Source organism: Rhodamnia argentea, chromosome 2 (genome assembly GCF_020921035.1).
Source record: "Rhodamnia argentea isolate NSW1041297 chromosome 2, ASM2092103v1, whole genome shotgun sequence".
NCBI lineage: Eukaryota > Viridiplantae > Streptophyta > Magnoliopsida > Myrtales > Myrtaceae > Rhodamnia > Rhodamnia argentea.
Window position 1 is genome coordinate 33,932,463 of NC_063151.1, and position 17,069 is coordinate 33,949,531.

The window sequence follows — 17,069 nt, forward strand, 5'->3', positions numbered from 1 at the left end:
AGAAGAATAACTCATGAATACTTTGGACGTTAATAGAGGCAGCAACTTAACCTATGACAAAGGCGCTTCGATAGGACTCAGAGAAATTGCATGGGGCAAACAGATATCTCAAGAAAAGCTCAATACGTTTTCTCCTGCAATCACATGCTATCCTAAACATAAGTTACTTGACTTGAAATGTGCTCTCTCCATAAACCACTTGCGTCTATGCAGGAGTGAACCTACATACACCACTTCTGCTACCAAAATTTCCATTAGCTAATTATTTTGCCTGCCTTTCGTTATCAACGTAATGAACATGAGGGCCTCTGGCGAGGGAGCTGGAACGGGAGGAGACTGTGGACTGCCAAAGAAGAAGACGCTGATTCCTGGGGAGGCAGGTGGACAATCTAAAGCAGTCTCGACCATCCGCCACTAGCAACCGCATTGTCGGAGAACCACGATAAGCGAGCCTATGGCTAACTACGCATTCTCGGTAGTGTAATGTCGGACGGCCCCATCATAGGGTGGCGATGGTTATAGTGAAGGGAACAAAAGGGAGTGGCAAAGACATTGTCAGACCTTCTCTTTTCGTTCTTGCTGCGTTAAACCAACAACAAACACACCGACGCTAAATGACTTATTTCTCCTGTTATTCTAGGCTAGAATCGAATGATTAATTGCTGCGCATCAGTCTTTTCTCATTGCTTTGACCCAATACACAACATCATCACCACGACTTCACTAGCGTTTTTCAAGATTATCTTCCAACCATTTTATACAGGTTTTGGTGATTGCCAGGTGTGATTTCTGTTAATCTGTAGGCTACATTTCTCGGAAAAGAAGAAGAAGAAGAACATCGAAAGTCATTGACCCACCGGCGTGTGATCGGACACTTTTTTCCTGGATCGGCAGTAGGATTCCTTCAAACTCTTGGAAGAGAAAGTTCATGTTGATAGACATAGAGCACTTCGTGCTAACTGAGATTTAGCCGATTGGCGCACAGGTTATTGATCATGTAATAGGATTTGCTCTCCTGCTATGCTGCTGATGAGATGACACTCCGACTTATCGTAAACAAAGGAGAGCAGATCATCACGATACGATCACCCGGTGGCAAATCACGGGAGTTCCTACTCCGTGATCGGACGGAGTAAAAAAATTTCTTCCAACTTTGCCCTCATTAAACTATCTAAATTTTAGTTGTGTTGAGTTACGAGGATTTTTCAAGCTCTTTTTCCACCACTAATTCAAATCGCGTAACAGATTTGACCGGTGAGCTCAGATCTGACTAACGTCATGCTACCTCGGCGGCCGTCGTGCGGCCTTCGACCCCTGTGGTGCAGAGACTAAGAAGAAAGGAGAGGGCTTAGACGTCGCCCTCGGAAACAACCACTGGGATGAGGAGCTCTCGATCCCTCTCCCTTTCCACATTTCCCATCGCCATAAACGATTTCTTGCAGCTGTAGAACGACGCTGTCTTCAAGCTCAAAAAAAAAATAAAAAAACCAAGAGATCCAGTATTGCCAGTTAAGAAACGGATTTTCAGAGTTTCAGTAAGTCCCCCAATCAAAAAGACACAAGCTTTGCTTTGCAATAAGTATTTTACAAAATGTCTACCAATAACTATTTACTTTTGGAGGTTAGTAAACTCACAATCGTAATCCGACAAGATCTGTCAATTATTTTTTACCCTACGACCTCCCGATTAATGAGTATTTTATATAAAACGCGCGATGATGATGTGTGGGTTTACGATTGAAATTGTACCGTGTCCCTAATAGTATTGTCAGAAAAGCATTTCTCTTTACTTTTCATGGAAACCTCGCCAGTATGACAGTGTGACAATTGAAATTGTACCGTGTCCCCGATAGTATTGTCAAAAAAAGCATTTCTCTTTACTTTTCATGGAAACCTCGCCTGTATGACAGTGTGACAGTATAATGGCAGAATGCTACACATAAGATCAAAGGTGGGTCCCACAATGATAGCTAAATAGTTTTTTCCATTCATAACACTTGCGATTGAGATTGCACAATTGTACTGTTATAATGTCGGTTTCTCAATTCCCTTTATAATACGCCATTAGTATTTCTTGGCCGGATATGTGCATTTATAAGTTGCCATACTTTTCTTTCTTCCTTTCTTTTGTTTAGCGTTTGAATTGTGTCTAAGCTAGCTCTTGAGCACCTCAACTAAATTAGCGGCGAGCATGATTTGAAGGTTAAACTTGGAATTGGTGGGAAATGGTCGGGTTTCAAGTTATAGGGCATGTGGGGTAGGTTTCAAGTTTCAAAAATTGGGGAATCGATTTTGAAGGGAACTGGATACTAGAAAAAGTCTTTGTTTTTTTCTTGTCCATGTCTTTGAGCGACCCTTTGATATTTCATGGCGTCCAATGATGATCGTGTAATCTGAAACTATTAGTCCGAACTTCGATTTTCAGTAATATGAGTGGTGGTCGGTGGATTATAGCAACAAACGGTGGTCATTAGAGGTGATGGCATTGGACTCGGCCTTGAAATATGTGACATGGTAGTTTTTGTTGGGAAAAATACCTAATTGATTTTGATATTGATAAAATAATCAATGATCTCTAATATTTGAGTTAATGCAATGAAATAATCATTTTGCAGATTATCTATAATTATGGGTTACACGAGATTGAATCTGGTAGAAAAGGCTTAGACATTGTTCTAAGAGACTCGGACGTTGTATGGAGCTCGGACGTTGGAATGATGCTCAAGCTTCGAGAGGAGTATTTCACGTGCAACGACTAGATTATCAAGAGATGTATTCAAGATGATTTAATTAACATATTACATCATCTCAACGGCTAGCAATCAAGCTAGATTCGTACTTGGAGATTCTCAATCGTAAAGATCAATCAAGGACGTGGATTAAAGAGAGACGAGGACGATTCACCTAATGAAGTAATCTATCTACGGAAACTCGGGATCACGATTGTATGGACGATTTGATCCAAAGAGCGATTCTTTCCTTTGTCAACCGCAATGGTTACTAAATCCTTTGTATACGGTCTCGTCCAAACGGAAAAGTTTAGAGAGCAATCCTCCGGAGATCTTGCAACGGGCAGTTGGAAATGAAGGAATATAAAAATGAGACTTCAAAGCTGAAGAGTGCAACACATAAGAGAATATAATTCAAAATTCCAAGATCAAGAGAGCTTCACATCATTCATATACTTTTGATCCCGCACTATAATACTTAAAGGAGACCATACGAGTGTAAGAGCGTTAAACAAGTAGTCTATTCACCGAATCGTAACCTCCGAGCTATTCACTAGTGGAATCCAGCCGATTCGGCGCCAGCATGAAGAAGCGGGCGTCGGCTTGAACAAAGCCAAGCCACTATAAATTCTCTGTGCACATTCTCTCTCTTAATCTATCCGATTATATACTGTGATAGTAAAAATGTGCATTGTGCTGCATCCGAGGGTATCTCAGATTTTACTAGCTAGCATCATCCGAACGAAGCTCTAAGCGTACTCGTTTATATTCCGCATTGATTTCTTAAATTCTTTGAAATCAACTATTCACCCTCTCTAGATGATAACGTTAGCCACAACAATTTTCAGGTTTTAGGATATGCTGAGTAGGTTCCAGGCTGAACTCTAAACTAAACTTACCTTCCTTTGTGATTTTAGGAATGCACTCTCCCTTTGTTTGCCGGCCGGCTCCCGTTCTTTATACTCATGGAGTGAAAACCAATCAAGTTCCATGCCATCGTCCCAACTTCTCGTAATTGACTTTTGTTACGTGCATGCAGCACAAGATATTATAAACCATGCATTAAAAGACGCTAACAACTACGAGACTATCGTATGCTGCAATCGTACGCCTCAAAAGTGCGTCGTAGACTTCAAAAGGGGTGGCTTCAAATAGTATCTCACGAAACGTCCTTTATCCACGTAAAAGATTTCCATGATAGAGGTCGCCGATATTGATAAAACCAAGCTGCAAGTCTTTGAATGAAACCCTAAACCCTAATCTACTTATCTTTCATGCCACTAGATTCATGTTCACGAGTTTGACCACACTACTTATGTTAAATCTCCAGCTTTGCAAGACATCCCGTTAGCCGCCTTTTTATTAGTTGTTAATGTATTTCTGATCGATTCGGGTGTCATTCATACGCGAACTTGTAGCATTTGATAATCTAAACAATTGTCGGGTCCAGATCGCGTGTGAGAATATGTCGCCTAAATTCATTCTGATATTTGACAAAGATCCCAGGAAATGGACAACTCTTTGTACCATCTTTACAAATTTTTGGGTCATTGTTCCATATGCTTAATTATGCTTCTAGCGTCGAGCCTATCGCCGCACCGACTTGTATGGTCGTTCAATAAATCTCGGAAAACATTCGTGTTTATTTTGTTGTGTACTATAATCAGGTACCAGGGTTCTTAAAAACATGTTTTTTGAAACGAAACGATGGTGATATAAGATAACTTATAATCAAGTTATCCCTTCTCTAACAGAGGCTTGCTTGTAGAGCTTGTAGAATTCATCATGTTACGTTATGCAGACACTCTTTGAACATACTCAAGATGAACGAAGTCATCGTACTACATTATCGTGGCGGAGAACATTCCCCAACTCTTCTTTCAATAAGCTGTACAAAGTCCGGACATGACTTGTGTACATAAATAAAAATCTGATTTACACAGTTGTGCGGATGCGTGTACTATGAATATTTAATGTACATATCATTGATTCTTGAGGGACTGTTTGAACAGTCTAGTGTTTAATTCGGATACGGCAAGTTTTGTACTCGAGTCACGACATCCCCTGCTCGGACGATTACTGCACCATAATCTCTTATTTAGAAGGTTACTCTGAGCTAGAGTTAGGGTTCGATAAGCAGCATCGTACAAGTGAACTCAGCATAATCTGAATTCTTTTCGTTTTTTTTTTTTTTCATTTAGCACAGGGCGACATTGAGAAACCGATCAACAGTAGAGGATTTGATCGAATGAAACAATTTTGAATCTCAAAGATTGTAATTGCGACATGAGTTGGGGAACAGAAACTGAACTTAAAACCCAAATTATACTATCACCAACGCAAAAAACGAACTTTTCACACAGGAGCCGAAGCGATAAAGGTTGCGAGAGCAAAGCTTAGTCATAAAGCAAGTTTAGAAAGTGGATTAAATCAAATGCAATCCCAAGGAGCGTTTCTAGCGGAAGCAACGGACTCCCAAAAAGCAATACCTTTCTTTAGTTCCATAATCATCAGCTTTCTTTTAGATTTTCTTTTTAATCTTTTCTGTCTTATTATTATTATTATTATTATTATTATTTTCCTTTGGTAACTTACAATTATTTGAAATTATTCGTGAGGCTTTCTTCCTAACTTTGGGCGCCGATTCCTTAGCGTGATCCAAGGGCGCCAATCGCGCCTTCCTTTGCAAATTATCATACATTGAACCAAGTGGAGGTTACACAAAAGGAAAGGGACTATAATCACCATAATTATATAATGAACTTTGACCAAAGCGGAGTTGAAAAATCAGCCCAATAGCTTTCCAGAAAGTAAGACGCTAATCTTCCGGTTTTTCCTGTTATTCTGTTTCTCGTACCTAAAAAGGAGACAAGATTCTTTTATTTGGTAGGAAAAGTTAGGCCAAAATTTTGTGGCAGGCATTTGCATGCACTGGTCGGTTTAACCCTAAGCACGACCACGAAGCTGAACTCATGCACGAGCCGAGCCTCTGTCGTTGCCCTGTCTTGAGCACAAACAGCCAAAAACGTCTACCTAGAAGTACGACATATGACTTATATATATTATGATCGATGCACTAATCCGGTTTACAGAGTGTTTGAAGTTAATCAGAAAAATTCAAAGGTTAGATGTCTATTATCCTAAAGTGGAGTTCTATATAGTCATGACAAAGCTGAGAACATATGTGATCAAGTCATTGCATTATTTTTCCTGCCTATATTGAAATCACGGATCTTTCGTTCGAGATTAGTAGTTTTCAACAAGTGATGGTAGCTTTTGGATTTCCTTTTGCTCGTGGGTGACTTTCTAAGGTGTTTGATCCTCGATTACTTTAAAAATTTAACTCGCGATACATCTACAATGTATTATGCTCGAAAGAACAAATACCAGGTTCTCAAGTTCCAGCTCTCTTAAAAGTCTTTTGGCGAGTCTCAGTGTAGATGAACTTCCTTTCGAGCGAGCGGACATGAGCGTGAAAATTTTGTTCGACGAATGCTCGGGAAACCGGCATGTCATGTCGCCCTTCTTTAGCAACGAAAAGTCTCAAACATGGGGAACATCATAGATGCAAAATGTCTGAAAACGAAAGATGGTCAAAAAGGCGAACGACAAAACGAAAGAAATGACATTGTAAATGAGGATGCAAACGCGAGGGACCAACTCGCCGTTCTTTAAGGAATCTCATTGCGGCTAAAAAGACGTAGGATTAACGGATGTCGTTGCAAGATAAGTGGACTGACTTCCAAATCATTCCAAAATCCCCTCCAAAAAAGAAAGTTTGAAATTGGAGAGCATTATGAGCAAGTCCCCTTAACTTTACTACGTGGTCAACACTCAATGAGACCCTTAAGGAAAAAGCCTAATATTGCGCTTGGTGATTGGCCAGCCTCTCCCTCCCTCTCTCCCTATATAATGACTAGTCCTATCCGAATCAAAGACCACATGAGCTAAGACAAACCGGAGCAGCTAGCCAACATCGCAGTTTAGCAAGCAACGTTAGTCAGTCGCAAATGGAGACGAGGGTTTCTTTGTGGCTACCATTGTTGTTGTGTTCCATCATGTGCTTAGGCACTAATGTCGTACAAGGAAACCCCAATTACAAAGACGCTCTTGCAAAATCCATACTGTTCTTCCAAGGTCAGAGGTCGGGGAGGCTCCCGACCAACCAGCTGCTAAGTTGGAGGTCCAACTCTGGCCTTTCAGATGGTGCCGTTGCCCGTGTAAGTCTTACTCTTTTTGTCTGTCGTTGTTATGTATCATCAATCTTTTTGCATGTGCCGTTAATGTTTTTCCATGTCTCTTTTTTATTTTTTTATTTTCTGGTGGCCAGGTGGATTTGACAGGAGGATACTATGATGCTGGAGACAATGTGAAGTTCAACTTCCCCATGGCCTACACCACCACCATGCTCTCTTGGAGCACCCTCGAGTACGGCAAGCGCATGGGGGCTCAGCTCCCCAACGCCAGAGCCGCGATCCGCTGGGCCACCGACTACCTCCTCAAGTGCGCGAAGGCGACCCCCGGAAAGCTCTACGTGGGAGTCGGCGACCCCAACGTGGACCACAGCTGCTGGGAGCGGCCGGAGGACATGGACACGACCCGTTCAGTTTACTCGGTCTCCCCCAGCAACCCAGGCTCCGACGTTGCGGGCGAGACCGCGGCAGCCCTAGCAGCCGCCTCCTTGGTCTTCCGGGTGGCCGACCCTAAGTATTCGAGGTTGTTGCTCAATACTGCAAAGCAGGTGATGCAGTTTGCTATGCAATACCGCGGTGCGTACAGCGATTCACTTGGTTCCGCTGTTTGCCCATTTTACTGTTCATACTCAGGATATAAGGTATATCTTGTCTTTTAATGCTTGATTAGTGAGTTATTTCACCATATGCATTTGGCTAATTGGATTGTCAATCTGAAGAATCTGGTCAACTGTCATGAATTATCAGGATGAACTGCTGTGGGGAGCGGCATGGCTTTATAGAGCAACAAATGATGTGTACTATGCCAATTTCTTGAAATCTTTGGGGGCTAATGATGCCACGGACATCTTTAGCTGGGACAACAAGTTCGCCGGAGCTCGAGTTCTTCTTTCAAGGGTATATCCCGCCCCCGTGAAATTAAAAAATTACTGAAACTGTCCAAGAAAACAGCCTCAAGCAGAACCCTCTTTCTACCTTTACTAGATCTTACGAAACTATATTGCCTTAGACGGCTTTTCGACAATAAATTAGTACACGCTTAACCTTTGACTAAGTATTGTAATGACCTCGTCACTTTCTTTCTTCAGAGGGCATTGCTGAACAAAGACAGTAGCTATGAACAGTTCAGACAACAAGCAGAGGATTTCATGTGTAGAATTCTCCCCAATTCTCCTTCTTCCACCACACAGTACACTCCAGGTATGTCGTTTTCATTTATCCCACAATGCGAGTAGTAGTTGAAGGATCATATTACAAGTTGCAAGCGATTTAGAACTTGATCGCTGCGTGCTTATGGCCGAAGTGCAGGTGGGCTCATGTTCAAGCTGAGTGAAAGCAATCTCCAGTACGTCACCTCCATAACCTTCCTGCTCACAACCTATTCCAAGTACATGTCCTCTGCAAAACACACCTTCAGTTGTGGCAACATGGTCGTCACCCCTAGCACTTTGAAATACCTTGCCAAGAAGCAGGTCTCTCAAACTCCAACTCTCTCATACTTATCTCTCTCTCTCTCTCTCTCTCTCTCTCTCAACTCCGGAAATTGCAGGTCGACTACATTCTTGGGGTGAACCCTCTGAAGATGTCGTACATGGTGGGATATGGAACCACATTCCCCAGGAGAATTCACCATAGAGGATCATCCCTGCCTTCCCTGTTGAGCCACCCGCAGGCAATAGGCTGTCAAGGTGGCTTCCAACCTTTCTACTACACATCGAGCCCAAACCCAAACATCCTCACCGGAGCCATCGTTGGGGGTCCGGACCAGAACGATGGTTTCTCGGACGACCGGACTGCTTACAGTCACTCCGAGCCCGCAACTTACATCAATGCAGCCATCGTTGGACCTCTAACATACTTTGCAGCATCATATTCAGCTTGAGTAAAAGATCCAAATGTTTACAAAGTTCATTAACTTTAAATAGGTCAGTGTTGATGATGATGAACTAGCTAGGAGGGATCTGTACTGCCAACCAAATGTAAATGAAGATCCCTCGGCCTTAGCATGATTCACTAATCTGCAGTTAATGACCAGTGTCTCGTTCTGTTTTTATAAATTTCATACTAACAGGATTTGTTATATTCTATTAAAACAAACTAAAAACACTCCGCAAATCTTCCTGGCCAAACAAGAAAAACATAAAACTAAATTCAAGACTGCATAATTTATTTAAACTTGCTTGAATTTTTGTTCCTGATCTTGATCCATGACTACTATTTTGAGTATATTCACCACCCGCTGAACCCGTGAATGTCCATTATAGAGAATTGTGACAGAAAAGATGATGCAGTACATCCAAGATAGATGCAGATCATAGTTCAGCCAATGGATCACCCAATCTACGACTGGTGTAAATGATGACTACATTTACAAACAAGCATAATATGAGTGATGGGTCATCTCTCCAGAACATTACCACTTTAACCACTGCAAACTATCTATTTACTGCTCTTGAAACATATTCTAGCAGCATCACATCAGTCCAAGCACCTCCAAAATGCCATTTCAAGCCACGCTTTCGACAATTTTCACTCAGAAAAAAAGGAAGGCCCGAGTTTATTCACAGCCTATCAAAAGTAAATATCAACAAAGGTAGCACAGAAGCAGGGCAACAACTGTACTGCTTTGCTTGTAGCTGAAAGCCACCATGAGCTAGATTTACGATTCGGAAAGCTAAAAGATATCCAATGCCAAAACAAGGAAAAATCAAACTTCACAAATAAAATCTAACTAAAATACTTCTACAAGCAGATGAACTACTTATGAGCAAGTCTAGCTCTAGCTGCTAAAGCAAATGCCACAAGACTTAACATCTATGCTAATTTACAAGGATAACTAACCTCCTTCACTATCCCACTTTCAATCAAGACAACAACCCAACCTATGACACAAATTAATCGACAACCAAGCTACACAAATTTGAGAAGAATGGTGACAGATAATGTCACATTAGCTACCAGGGCAATTAATAGGAGGGATCAGCCGCCGGGTTACTTGTATCATGACGGCGTGACCTACTGTGGTTAATGCTTTCCAGGGTTGCCCCAAAAACTCGTCGACTGTACTCATAACCACTTGAACGAGATCCAAAGCCATTACTTTCTGGTGTCATACCAGTAGGAACGGAAGCTGAGCCAAAAGGAAAAATAGACCATTAATATAAATGGAAATGACAAGTCACATGTATGCTCAACAAACAATACCCCGAGAGATAAAGTATGTACATTACCGTGAGAATGGTTATCTGAATATGCTGAAGCTCTGCCAGGAGTAAATAGCCCAGCAGAATTTTGAGGAATTTCTGCACTGTCACTTTCTGGACGGTTGGGTCTTAAATTCTGGGAGGGATTTGCTGCAGAAGTATGTGAGGAGGACTTGTCCTGCCCAGATATCTGCACATGACATTTTCAATGCCATTATAAAAAGCTAGAATGCAGTACTATGAGGTACACAGTAAAAATCGACCTATCAACCAGTTATGATCATTCAAAAGATTGTTAATGATCATAACAGTCCCTAATCCCATATGGGGTACTATCTGACCAACTAGAAGTGTTAATGACCTTAGAAAACAAGACTAGTCCCACCTGAAAGCTTGAGCACGGAACATGGCAAGCATAAATACATCAGAACCAAGGTAAAGCCATAAGAGTAATATAAACCATCTGAATGCATTTTTTGGCAATGCCAAATCCTTAAAAAATCATCGAAAGATGATTCAGCATGCAGCAGCAGGAGAAAGGAAGAACCACGTATGAAACAATGGGAACATACCGCAAATTTAAGTGTTCGGTTGTAGAGAGTAACAAGGCCGGAGAACAGCCTAACAGCATAGTTGGCTATTTCCTCTGTCTCATACTCTGCAAAAGCATAGCCTTTGGACTTCTCCGTTTCCTTATCACGAGGAACATACAGTTCTACTACCCTTCCAGCCTGTATCAAAATGTCGTACAAGACTCGTTCGCTCACCCTCTCATCCAAGTTGCCTGTGCAAGATGGACATTATGTTAGCAGCACGCAGCTATACCGCTAATAAGAGGAGTCCACACTAGCAACACTTCTTCGAAATATGTCAGTTGCAAGAAGTCAATTGCACCACAAACTAAAACGACAGAATTTATGAGATGTGCACATCGCTGGAAAATAAGAGAATCAGGTAAAGGAAAATGCAAAGCAAATTGCAATGGCAGAAATCCCAAGATATTCAATTGTAAGGGTGATGACAGAGTGCTCCGCCTTCCAATTTCAAGTTAAAATATCAGGAGGAAAGCTGGTGAAATCCATTGTTAGATAAAACCCAGAGGCAAGCATTGCTTTGTAATGCACAGAGAACCGAATGCGGACCGAATTACAGATCATCGGGCTTATCAAAGTAGCCACAAATTAAACATTTCATAACTACAAGAAACTGAGAATCCAAGTATATGCATCCGTAATCTTAGAGAAAAGGAAAACATTCTATCAATGTGCTTCCTTTGTATGTTAATACAGATAGATCCATTACGGTATACATCACATAATAGATAAACCTGATTACCCAGTCTTACCATGTAGCTCTCTTCGATTTTTGCCAATTTCTAAGCACCACGAATCACTTTTCGTAATTAAGCGAACCAGCCAAGACAAAAGAAGAAGCTGGGTGGTCATCAATTCGCAAGATTCGCATTAGGAAGTCGTCAGACAATAAACTAACAGGAAACCCGATTCTCAAATCCCAGACCCAAAATCAAAATACTTGTACCGCAGCGCACCCAGAAAAGTAAAGAATTCCCACTTTGCACTGAGGACCATGAACACAACGTTTACCGATAAACCCTAGGACACCCGTAAAAGAACGACAGAACACCTCGAGAAGTCGCTTCAAGAATTTCAACTTCCCCGCCTCAGCCAAAGGAAGAAGAAATCAATTGCACGACGAAAGAGGGAAAAGGAAAGAAGTGAAGAAGTGAAGAGAGAGAGAGAGAGAGAGAGAGAGAGAGAGAGCTCACACTGACCTACGTAAACGGTGCGATCTCTATTCGCAGACATGATTGTCTTCTAGATCTTCGCCAAAGAAAGATTCAGCAGATGCTCTGCTTTGGGGGTTTTTTCCAAAACATATGGTCAAAAAAAATTACGAATTTAAGTTCATAGAGTAGAGGCCATGTGCGCCTGCCAGGGCACATCTTTTTTTTTTCTTGTTGTGCAGCTACAAAAAGACCTTTGGCCGACCATATTATCTGCTCATATTTTTTTAAAAACCCGTCGAGCACTGGACTTTTGTCCAAGGTACAGGCTCGTTTACTGTTTGATTAGTGGGTGTCAATCTAAAGAGTATCGGCTCACCTAGACATGGCCAAATGAAATCGTGGGCCCGGAACAGGCCCATTGACTGGGCCACGGTTCCGACCCGTTAAAAAAAAAAAAAAAGAAGGGGGAGGCCTCGGGGGAAAGAGCCGTTGGGCTCGAGAACGGGCGGTTCCGAACCGGAATCGAAACCGGCGGTTCGACCAAACCGGCCATATCTTGGCTCACCTTGATTTTTTTGTCAATCGATCCAGTGTAGACCCGTCCATCTCCGGACGATGCGACAGCGTTGATCGTGTCGTCGTGCGCATGTCCGACCGACTCCAAGCACCTGAAGTCCGACGTCCGCCATATCTTTATCGACCGGTCCCATGACACCGAGTAGAGGAACGACTCGTCCTTCGACAACGCGAGCGCCAAGACGACGTCGGCGTGGCTCGCCCACGCACACCTCTTGTGCCGCCGGAGCTGGACTCGCCTTTCCTGTGCCAGGAGCCCCAGAAGACTGTCGCCCGGCGTCGACATCATCGTCAAGCGGGAATACTTCGGGTGGTTCGGATGATTCTGGTTCGGGTCTTAAGCTCGGATCCTCTAGGTCCGGATCTTGTGGTCCCGGTGGGCGCCGAAGAGCTTGTTAGAGACAGACCACCGGCGACTTCACCGTGCCGGCGCACGCGGCCACCACCCACAACCCGCCGTCGCCGCCGCTTCGTGTGTCGTCAGAGTTTACTAAAGCGGCGCGTTCCCACAACAAGATGTCTCCTCTCTCTCTCTCTCTCTCTCGTGACTCTCTTCTCCCCCCTCTTCATTTGGCCGGCCAACCTCCATAGCTGCCCCACCCAAGCTCTTGTCCTCGCTCGACCATGGTGCCGTGTCACCGCGCCGTTGCTCCTTTCAACCGCCCAAGCCAACCACCGACCCATCGTCCATCCCGTTCGTCGCTACCTAGCTGCAAATCACTCTCGGTCCTTATGCTCGTGGGCCGTGCCGACCCGAGATCCATGGACTTGCAAACCCCAGCAACGCCGTCGTGCCATGCCGCCCTCCGCCGACCACCGCCCGAGAACCCTCGTGATCTGCCGGCCCGCCACCCCCGTGCCACCGCCGTGCCTGTGAGTTGCCGCCATGTCGTTGTCGTCGTCCGAGTTGTCGCCGAGTGCTATCACCGCTGCGTGTCGTCACCGACCGTCGTTAGTTTGTGAGTTAACCTCTAATCTCCGATTAGGTCGTTAATTACACTTAAAGTTAGTTTAATTAGTGTTAATCATGGGTTAGATTAGTTTAATAACGGTTTAGTTTAGTTAATCGTGATCATGTTAGATTAGTGACTATGGTTAGGTTAGTTGACCGCGATTAGTTTAAATCAACTCTAGTTACTTTTCGTTAACCGTAGTTACTTTTAGTTAACTGCAGTTACTTTTCGTTAATTGTAGTTACTTTTAATTAACTCTAGTTATTTTAATTAGTCCCGATCGGTTTAATTACCTGAAGTCAAGTTGACTGAATTTTGACATGCTAATTAATTGGAGTCGGGTTAATTAATTAAGATGAGTTAGCTAGTTAAAGCTAGGTCAATTAATTAAAGTAGACTTTAATTAATTATGGTTGGATTAATTAATTAAAATTATTTTAATTAACTATAGTCGGATAAATTAATTGAGATGAGTTGATTGATTGTAGTTGGGTTAATTAATTAAGATAGATTTAATTAATTATTATTGGGTTCACTAAGTATAGTTAGATTAATTAACTATGATCGGAATAATCAATCGAGACCGAATTAGGGAGTTGATTAGTTAAGGTGCATTCATTTATTTTTTTTGTTAATGTTTTTCTAATGTTTAAATTATTTATAGGTTGTTATCAACAAAATATAATGTTTTTATGTTTTTATGTTATTTATAGGTTGCTATTAATATGTTTAAATTTTTTTTTAATGTTAAGATGATTAATATATTTTAAATTTTGTTATTGTAATAAGTGTACATGTTAGTATTGTTTATTTTTATTTTTAAATTTTGTTACGAATATGTTTGAATTTGAGGGTATTATTTTTTAATTTTTTGGTTTTATAGGAAAAAATACTTATCAATTTTGAGATGAAAAAACAATTTATAATTTCTTTATTTATCAGAATATCGCTTAGATCTTTTGCGACTGTGTACTGGGGAGGTAGAACAATACGAAATGAATATGGACATGATGACGAAGGTGGATAGTCCGCCATGATTTCCATAACAGTTTCTCAATTTATATATATATGAATTATTAAACTTCTACTTCGTATTTACTTGTTATCGTAGTATGTGAACATTGAATGTAATATTTCTGATTTCCATAATAGTTTCTCAATATATATATATGAATTATGCAATTTAGATATTTGATTTTTGTAATATTACAATATCATAATTGTGCGAGATTTATTTAGATGTATTGTTTCCATTTGTAGACATGGAACATAGGAATTACATCAAGCCAGGATCCGAGGATGATTTATTACTTACACGGCGGGCTCGACATAAATCATAGGCCATATGGGACGCCGAGGTAATTAAGAAATTTAACAATTGATCTGTCATTTGTATGTTTTGTATTGAAATAAAATTGCCACTAACGTTTAATGTAACATTTCTGCGATAGACCAAAATTAAATTCTTACATGTAGGCGAGGTGAATCGATGCTACGAATACCTGAACTTGATAACCGGATAATACCATATTTAGAGCTTCGGGATTTTATGGAGTTTATTCAATGAGATTTTGGGCAGTTGATTGGCATTTGATTACAGCTTTGGTTGAGAGGTGGAGACCTGAGACTCACACCTTCTATATGCTGGAAGGTGAGTGCACGATCACACTACGGAATATCGCGGTTCTTACGGGACTTCCCATTGAAGGAGACGCGGTTACTGGCCCCACTACTATGGATTGGGGCCCTCTTTGTGAGGATCTACTTAGTGATCGCCCACCCTAGTTGCGTGGTTCGGTGGTCCGATTAGCCTGGTTGAGAGAACGTTTTGGTGTAATTCCTAGCAATGCCAATGAGATTACCATACAACAGCATGTTAGGGCATTCATTCTACGGTTGCTTGGAGGATGTATCCGTTCGGACAAATCAACTAGAGTTAGTTTGATTTTTCTTCCATTCTTGGAGGACCTCGAGCATCCTACTAGATACGGTTGGGGTTCAGAAAGACTTGCGTGGTTGTATAGGGAGCTATGTAATGCGATCGATCCATCAACGCACCAAATCGGTGGTGCCCTACATGTATTGCAAATTTGGGCATGAAATTGCTTCAATTGTGTCTCCCCATCCATCAGAAATCGTAACCCTTTATCAAATGCACCTCTTGATAGTCGGTATATGATTTAATATTTTTTCAGTTCTTAGGTCATAGATTTTTTTCAGTGTACGTAATATATTTAACTGTTCTTGTTTTTGTTTATGAAGTTGGAATCAAGCCCGATAGATAACAGACGTCCCTATACATACTTTGTCGCATCTGCACTACCAATTTGATAGAATGACATGCGCAGATATAAGTAAGATAGTAACTAACGAGTTTAATGTAATGTTAGTTTGTAAATTAATTCTTTTTGTAATTTGTTTGTTTAATTTTATGTGTTTTAATATGATAACAGATTACCTAGGACCCCTACACCGATCCCATTCTCCGGACTCTACTAGATTGCTGCTTGTAGGGACAACATATTTGGAGAGCTCGTGTCCCGCTCATCTGTTTCCACATGGTTGAGTGGCATTATCCAGATCGAGTACTTCGGTAGTTTGGCATGAAATAGCCGATACGTATTCCTCCTCGTGATTTAAAAGCCTTTCATGATGCTGATTTAAGGCGATCCGGAAAGAATTGAGTCCATTTCCACAGACGATAGATTGATAAATGAGACGACGTCATAACTATATTGTCTCTGGTATTCCTGCAATGGAGCCACTTCACTATCATTCGGAATATATGGAGTGGTATCATAGACATACACGGAGATAGATTTCTTACAAGGGAGGCGCAATGGGTGCATTGGTTCGTGAAACATTTTTAATTTACTTCATTAATCATTTTTTTAGTAACACAAATTATTGGCATTTAACAACTTCTATTGACTTTGATTTCATGAACAGGGTGATGGCATGGAACAAATCCTAAAATTAAGTTCCGTTACATTTCGCGAGAACATGCAGGTTATAGCAAGGATAATTAGGGCAAAGTTATTGGCGTATGATGAGGAGAGGCGGATTACAATGATGCCACCGCCCCAACTAGTACCTATAGCGATATCCAATGAGCCGCACGAGAATGACCCGCCTAAGACCGTTTAATCAGCCCAAAGGACCACTTAAGCTCATCCAACTCCCCTATCCCGTGGCCTATTATACACTAAATGAGTGATTTTTTTTAAAAAACACTTAAATTTGCAAAAAAAATTTACCATATTTTTGAAAAAAGCCCCTGTTTTGGTGTGGACAAAGGGAAGAAGAAGAAGAAATTGGGATAACCAATGTTGGCTGAACTTACTAAATACATAATATCTAATGCGATCTTCTTATATAATATATTATCTTTTTCCATGAAGTGTAACATATGATTCCTAAACTTTCAATATATTTAATAACATTTTTAAATTTCTATTATATATTTAAAGTAGTGGTCAATTTCATGAAAAATAAATTCAAGAATAATATTAAATATTTTTATATGAACCAAAAGTCAAAAGATCATTATGAATAATATAAAAATTCGTGATAACATTGTTGTTTATACGTGGGCCTGAAGTTTCATGACCATATCAAATAAATTTAGAGTTTATGAATAATAGTACTTATTAAATTAAAGTTCGGGT

The 17,069-nt window shown here is 41.1% G+C and overlaps 2 protein-coding genes across 2 annotated transcripts; one reads left to right on the forward strand and one right to left on the reverse strand.

The window, feature by feature from the left end:
* The first annotated feature begins 6,681 nt into the window (after positions 1 to 6,681).
* Positions 6,682 to 9,001, forward strand: LOC115736137 (endoglucanase 9). Its single transcript, XM_030667699.2, has 6 exons — positions 6,682 to 6,949; positions 7,060 to 7,563; positions 7,670 to 7,819; positions 8,011 to 8,122; positions 8,231 to 8,394; positions 8,472 to 9,001. The coding sequence occupies exons 1-6, from the start codon at positions 6,740 to 6,742 to the stop codon at positions 8,802 to 8,804; spliced, it is 1,473 nt and encodes a 490-aa protein (XP_030523559.1). The 5' UTR covers positions 6,682 to 6,739; the 3' UTR covers positions 8,805 to 9,001.
* Positions 9,002 to 9,516: 515 nt separating this feature from the next.
* Positions 9,517 to 12,004, reverse strand: LOC115736406 (RNA-binding protein 7). Its single transcript, XM_030668148.2, has 4 exons — positions 11,918 to 12,004; positions 10,698 to 10,909; positions 10,153 to 10,315; positions 9,517 to 10,052 (listed from the first exon to the last, which is right to left on the reverse strand). Exons 1-4 carry the CDS (start codon positions 11,949 to 11,951, stop codon positions 9,889 to 9,891), a joined length of 573 nt encoding a protein of 190 aa, XP_030524008.1. The 5' UTR covers positions 11,952 to 12,004; the 3' UTR covers positions 9,517 to 9,888.
* Between the last annotated feature and the right edge of the window lie 5,065 nt (positions 12,005 to 17,069).

Excerpts from the sequence above, each read along its gene's own strand:
- LOC115736137 (XM_030667699.2), top strand. The coding sequence starts at position 6,740 with ATGGAGACGAGGGTTTCTTTGTGGCTACCATTGTTGTTGTGTTCCATC. Across the intron at positions 7,564-7,669 it reads GTTCATACTCAGGATATAAG|GATGAACTGCTGTGGGGAGC; the intron begins GTATATCTTGTC and ends ATGAATTATCAG. Across the intron at positions 7,820-8,010 it reads CTCGAGTTCTTCTTTCAAGG|AGGGCATTGCTGAACAAAGA; the intron begins GTATATCCCGCC and ends TTCTTTCTTCAG.
- LOC115736406 (XM_030668148.2), bottom strand. The coding sequence starts at position 11,951 with ATGTCTGCGAATAGAGATCGCACCGTTTACGTAG. Across the intron at positions 10,910-11,917 it reads AGATCGCACCGTTTACGTAG|GCAACTTGGATGAGAGGGTG; the intron begins GTCAGTGTGAGC and ends CATCTTGCACAG. Across the intron at positions 10,053-10,152 it reads TTCAGATAACCATTCTCACG|CTTCCGTTCCTACTGGTATG; the intron begins GTAATGTACATA and ends CTTTTGGCTCAG.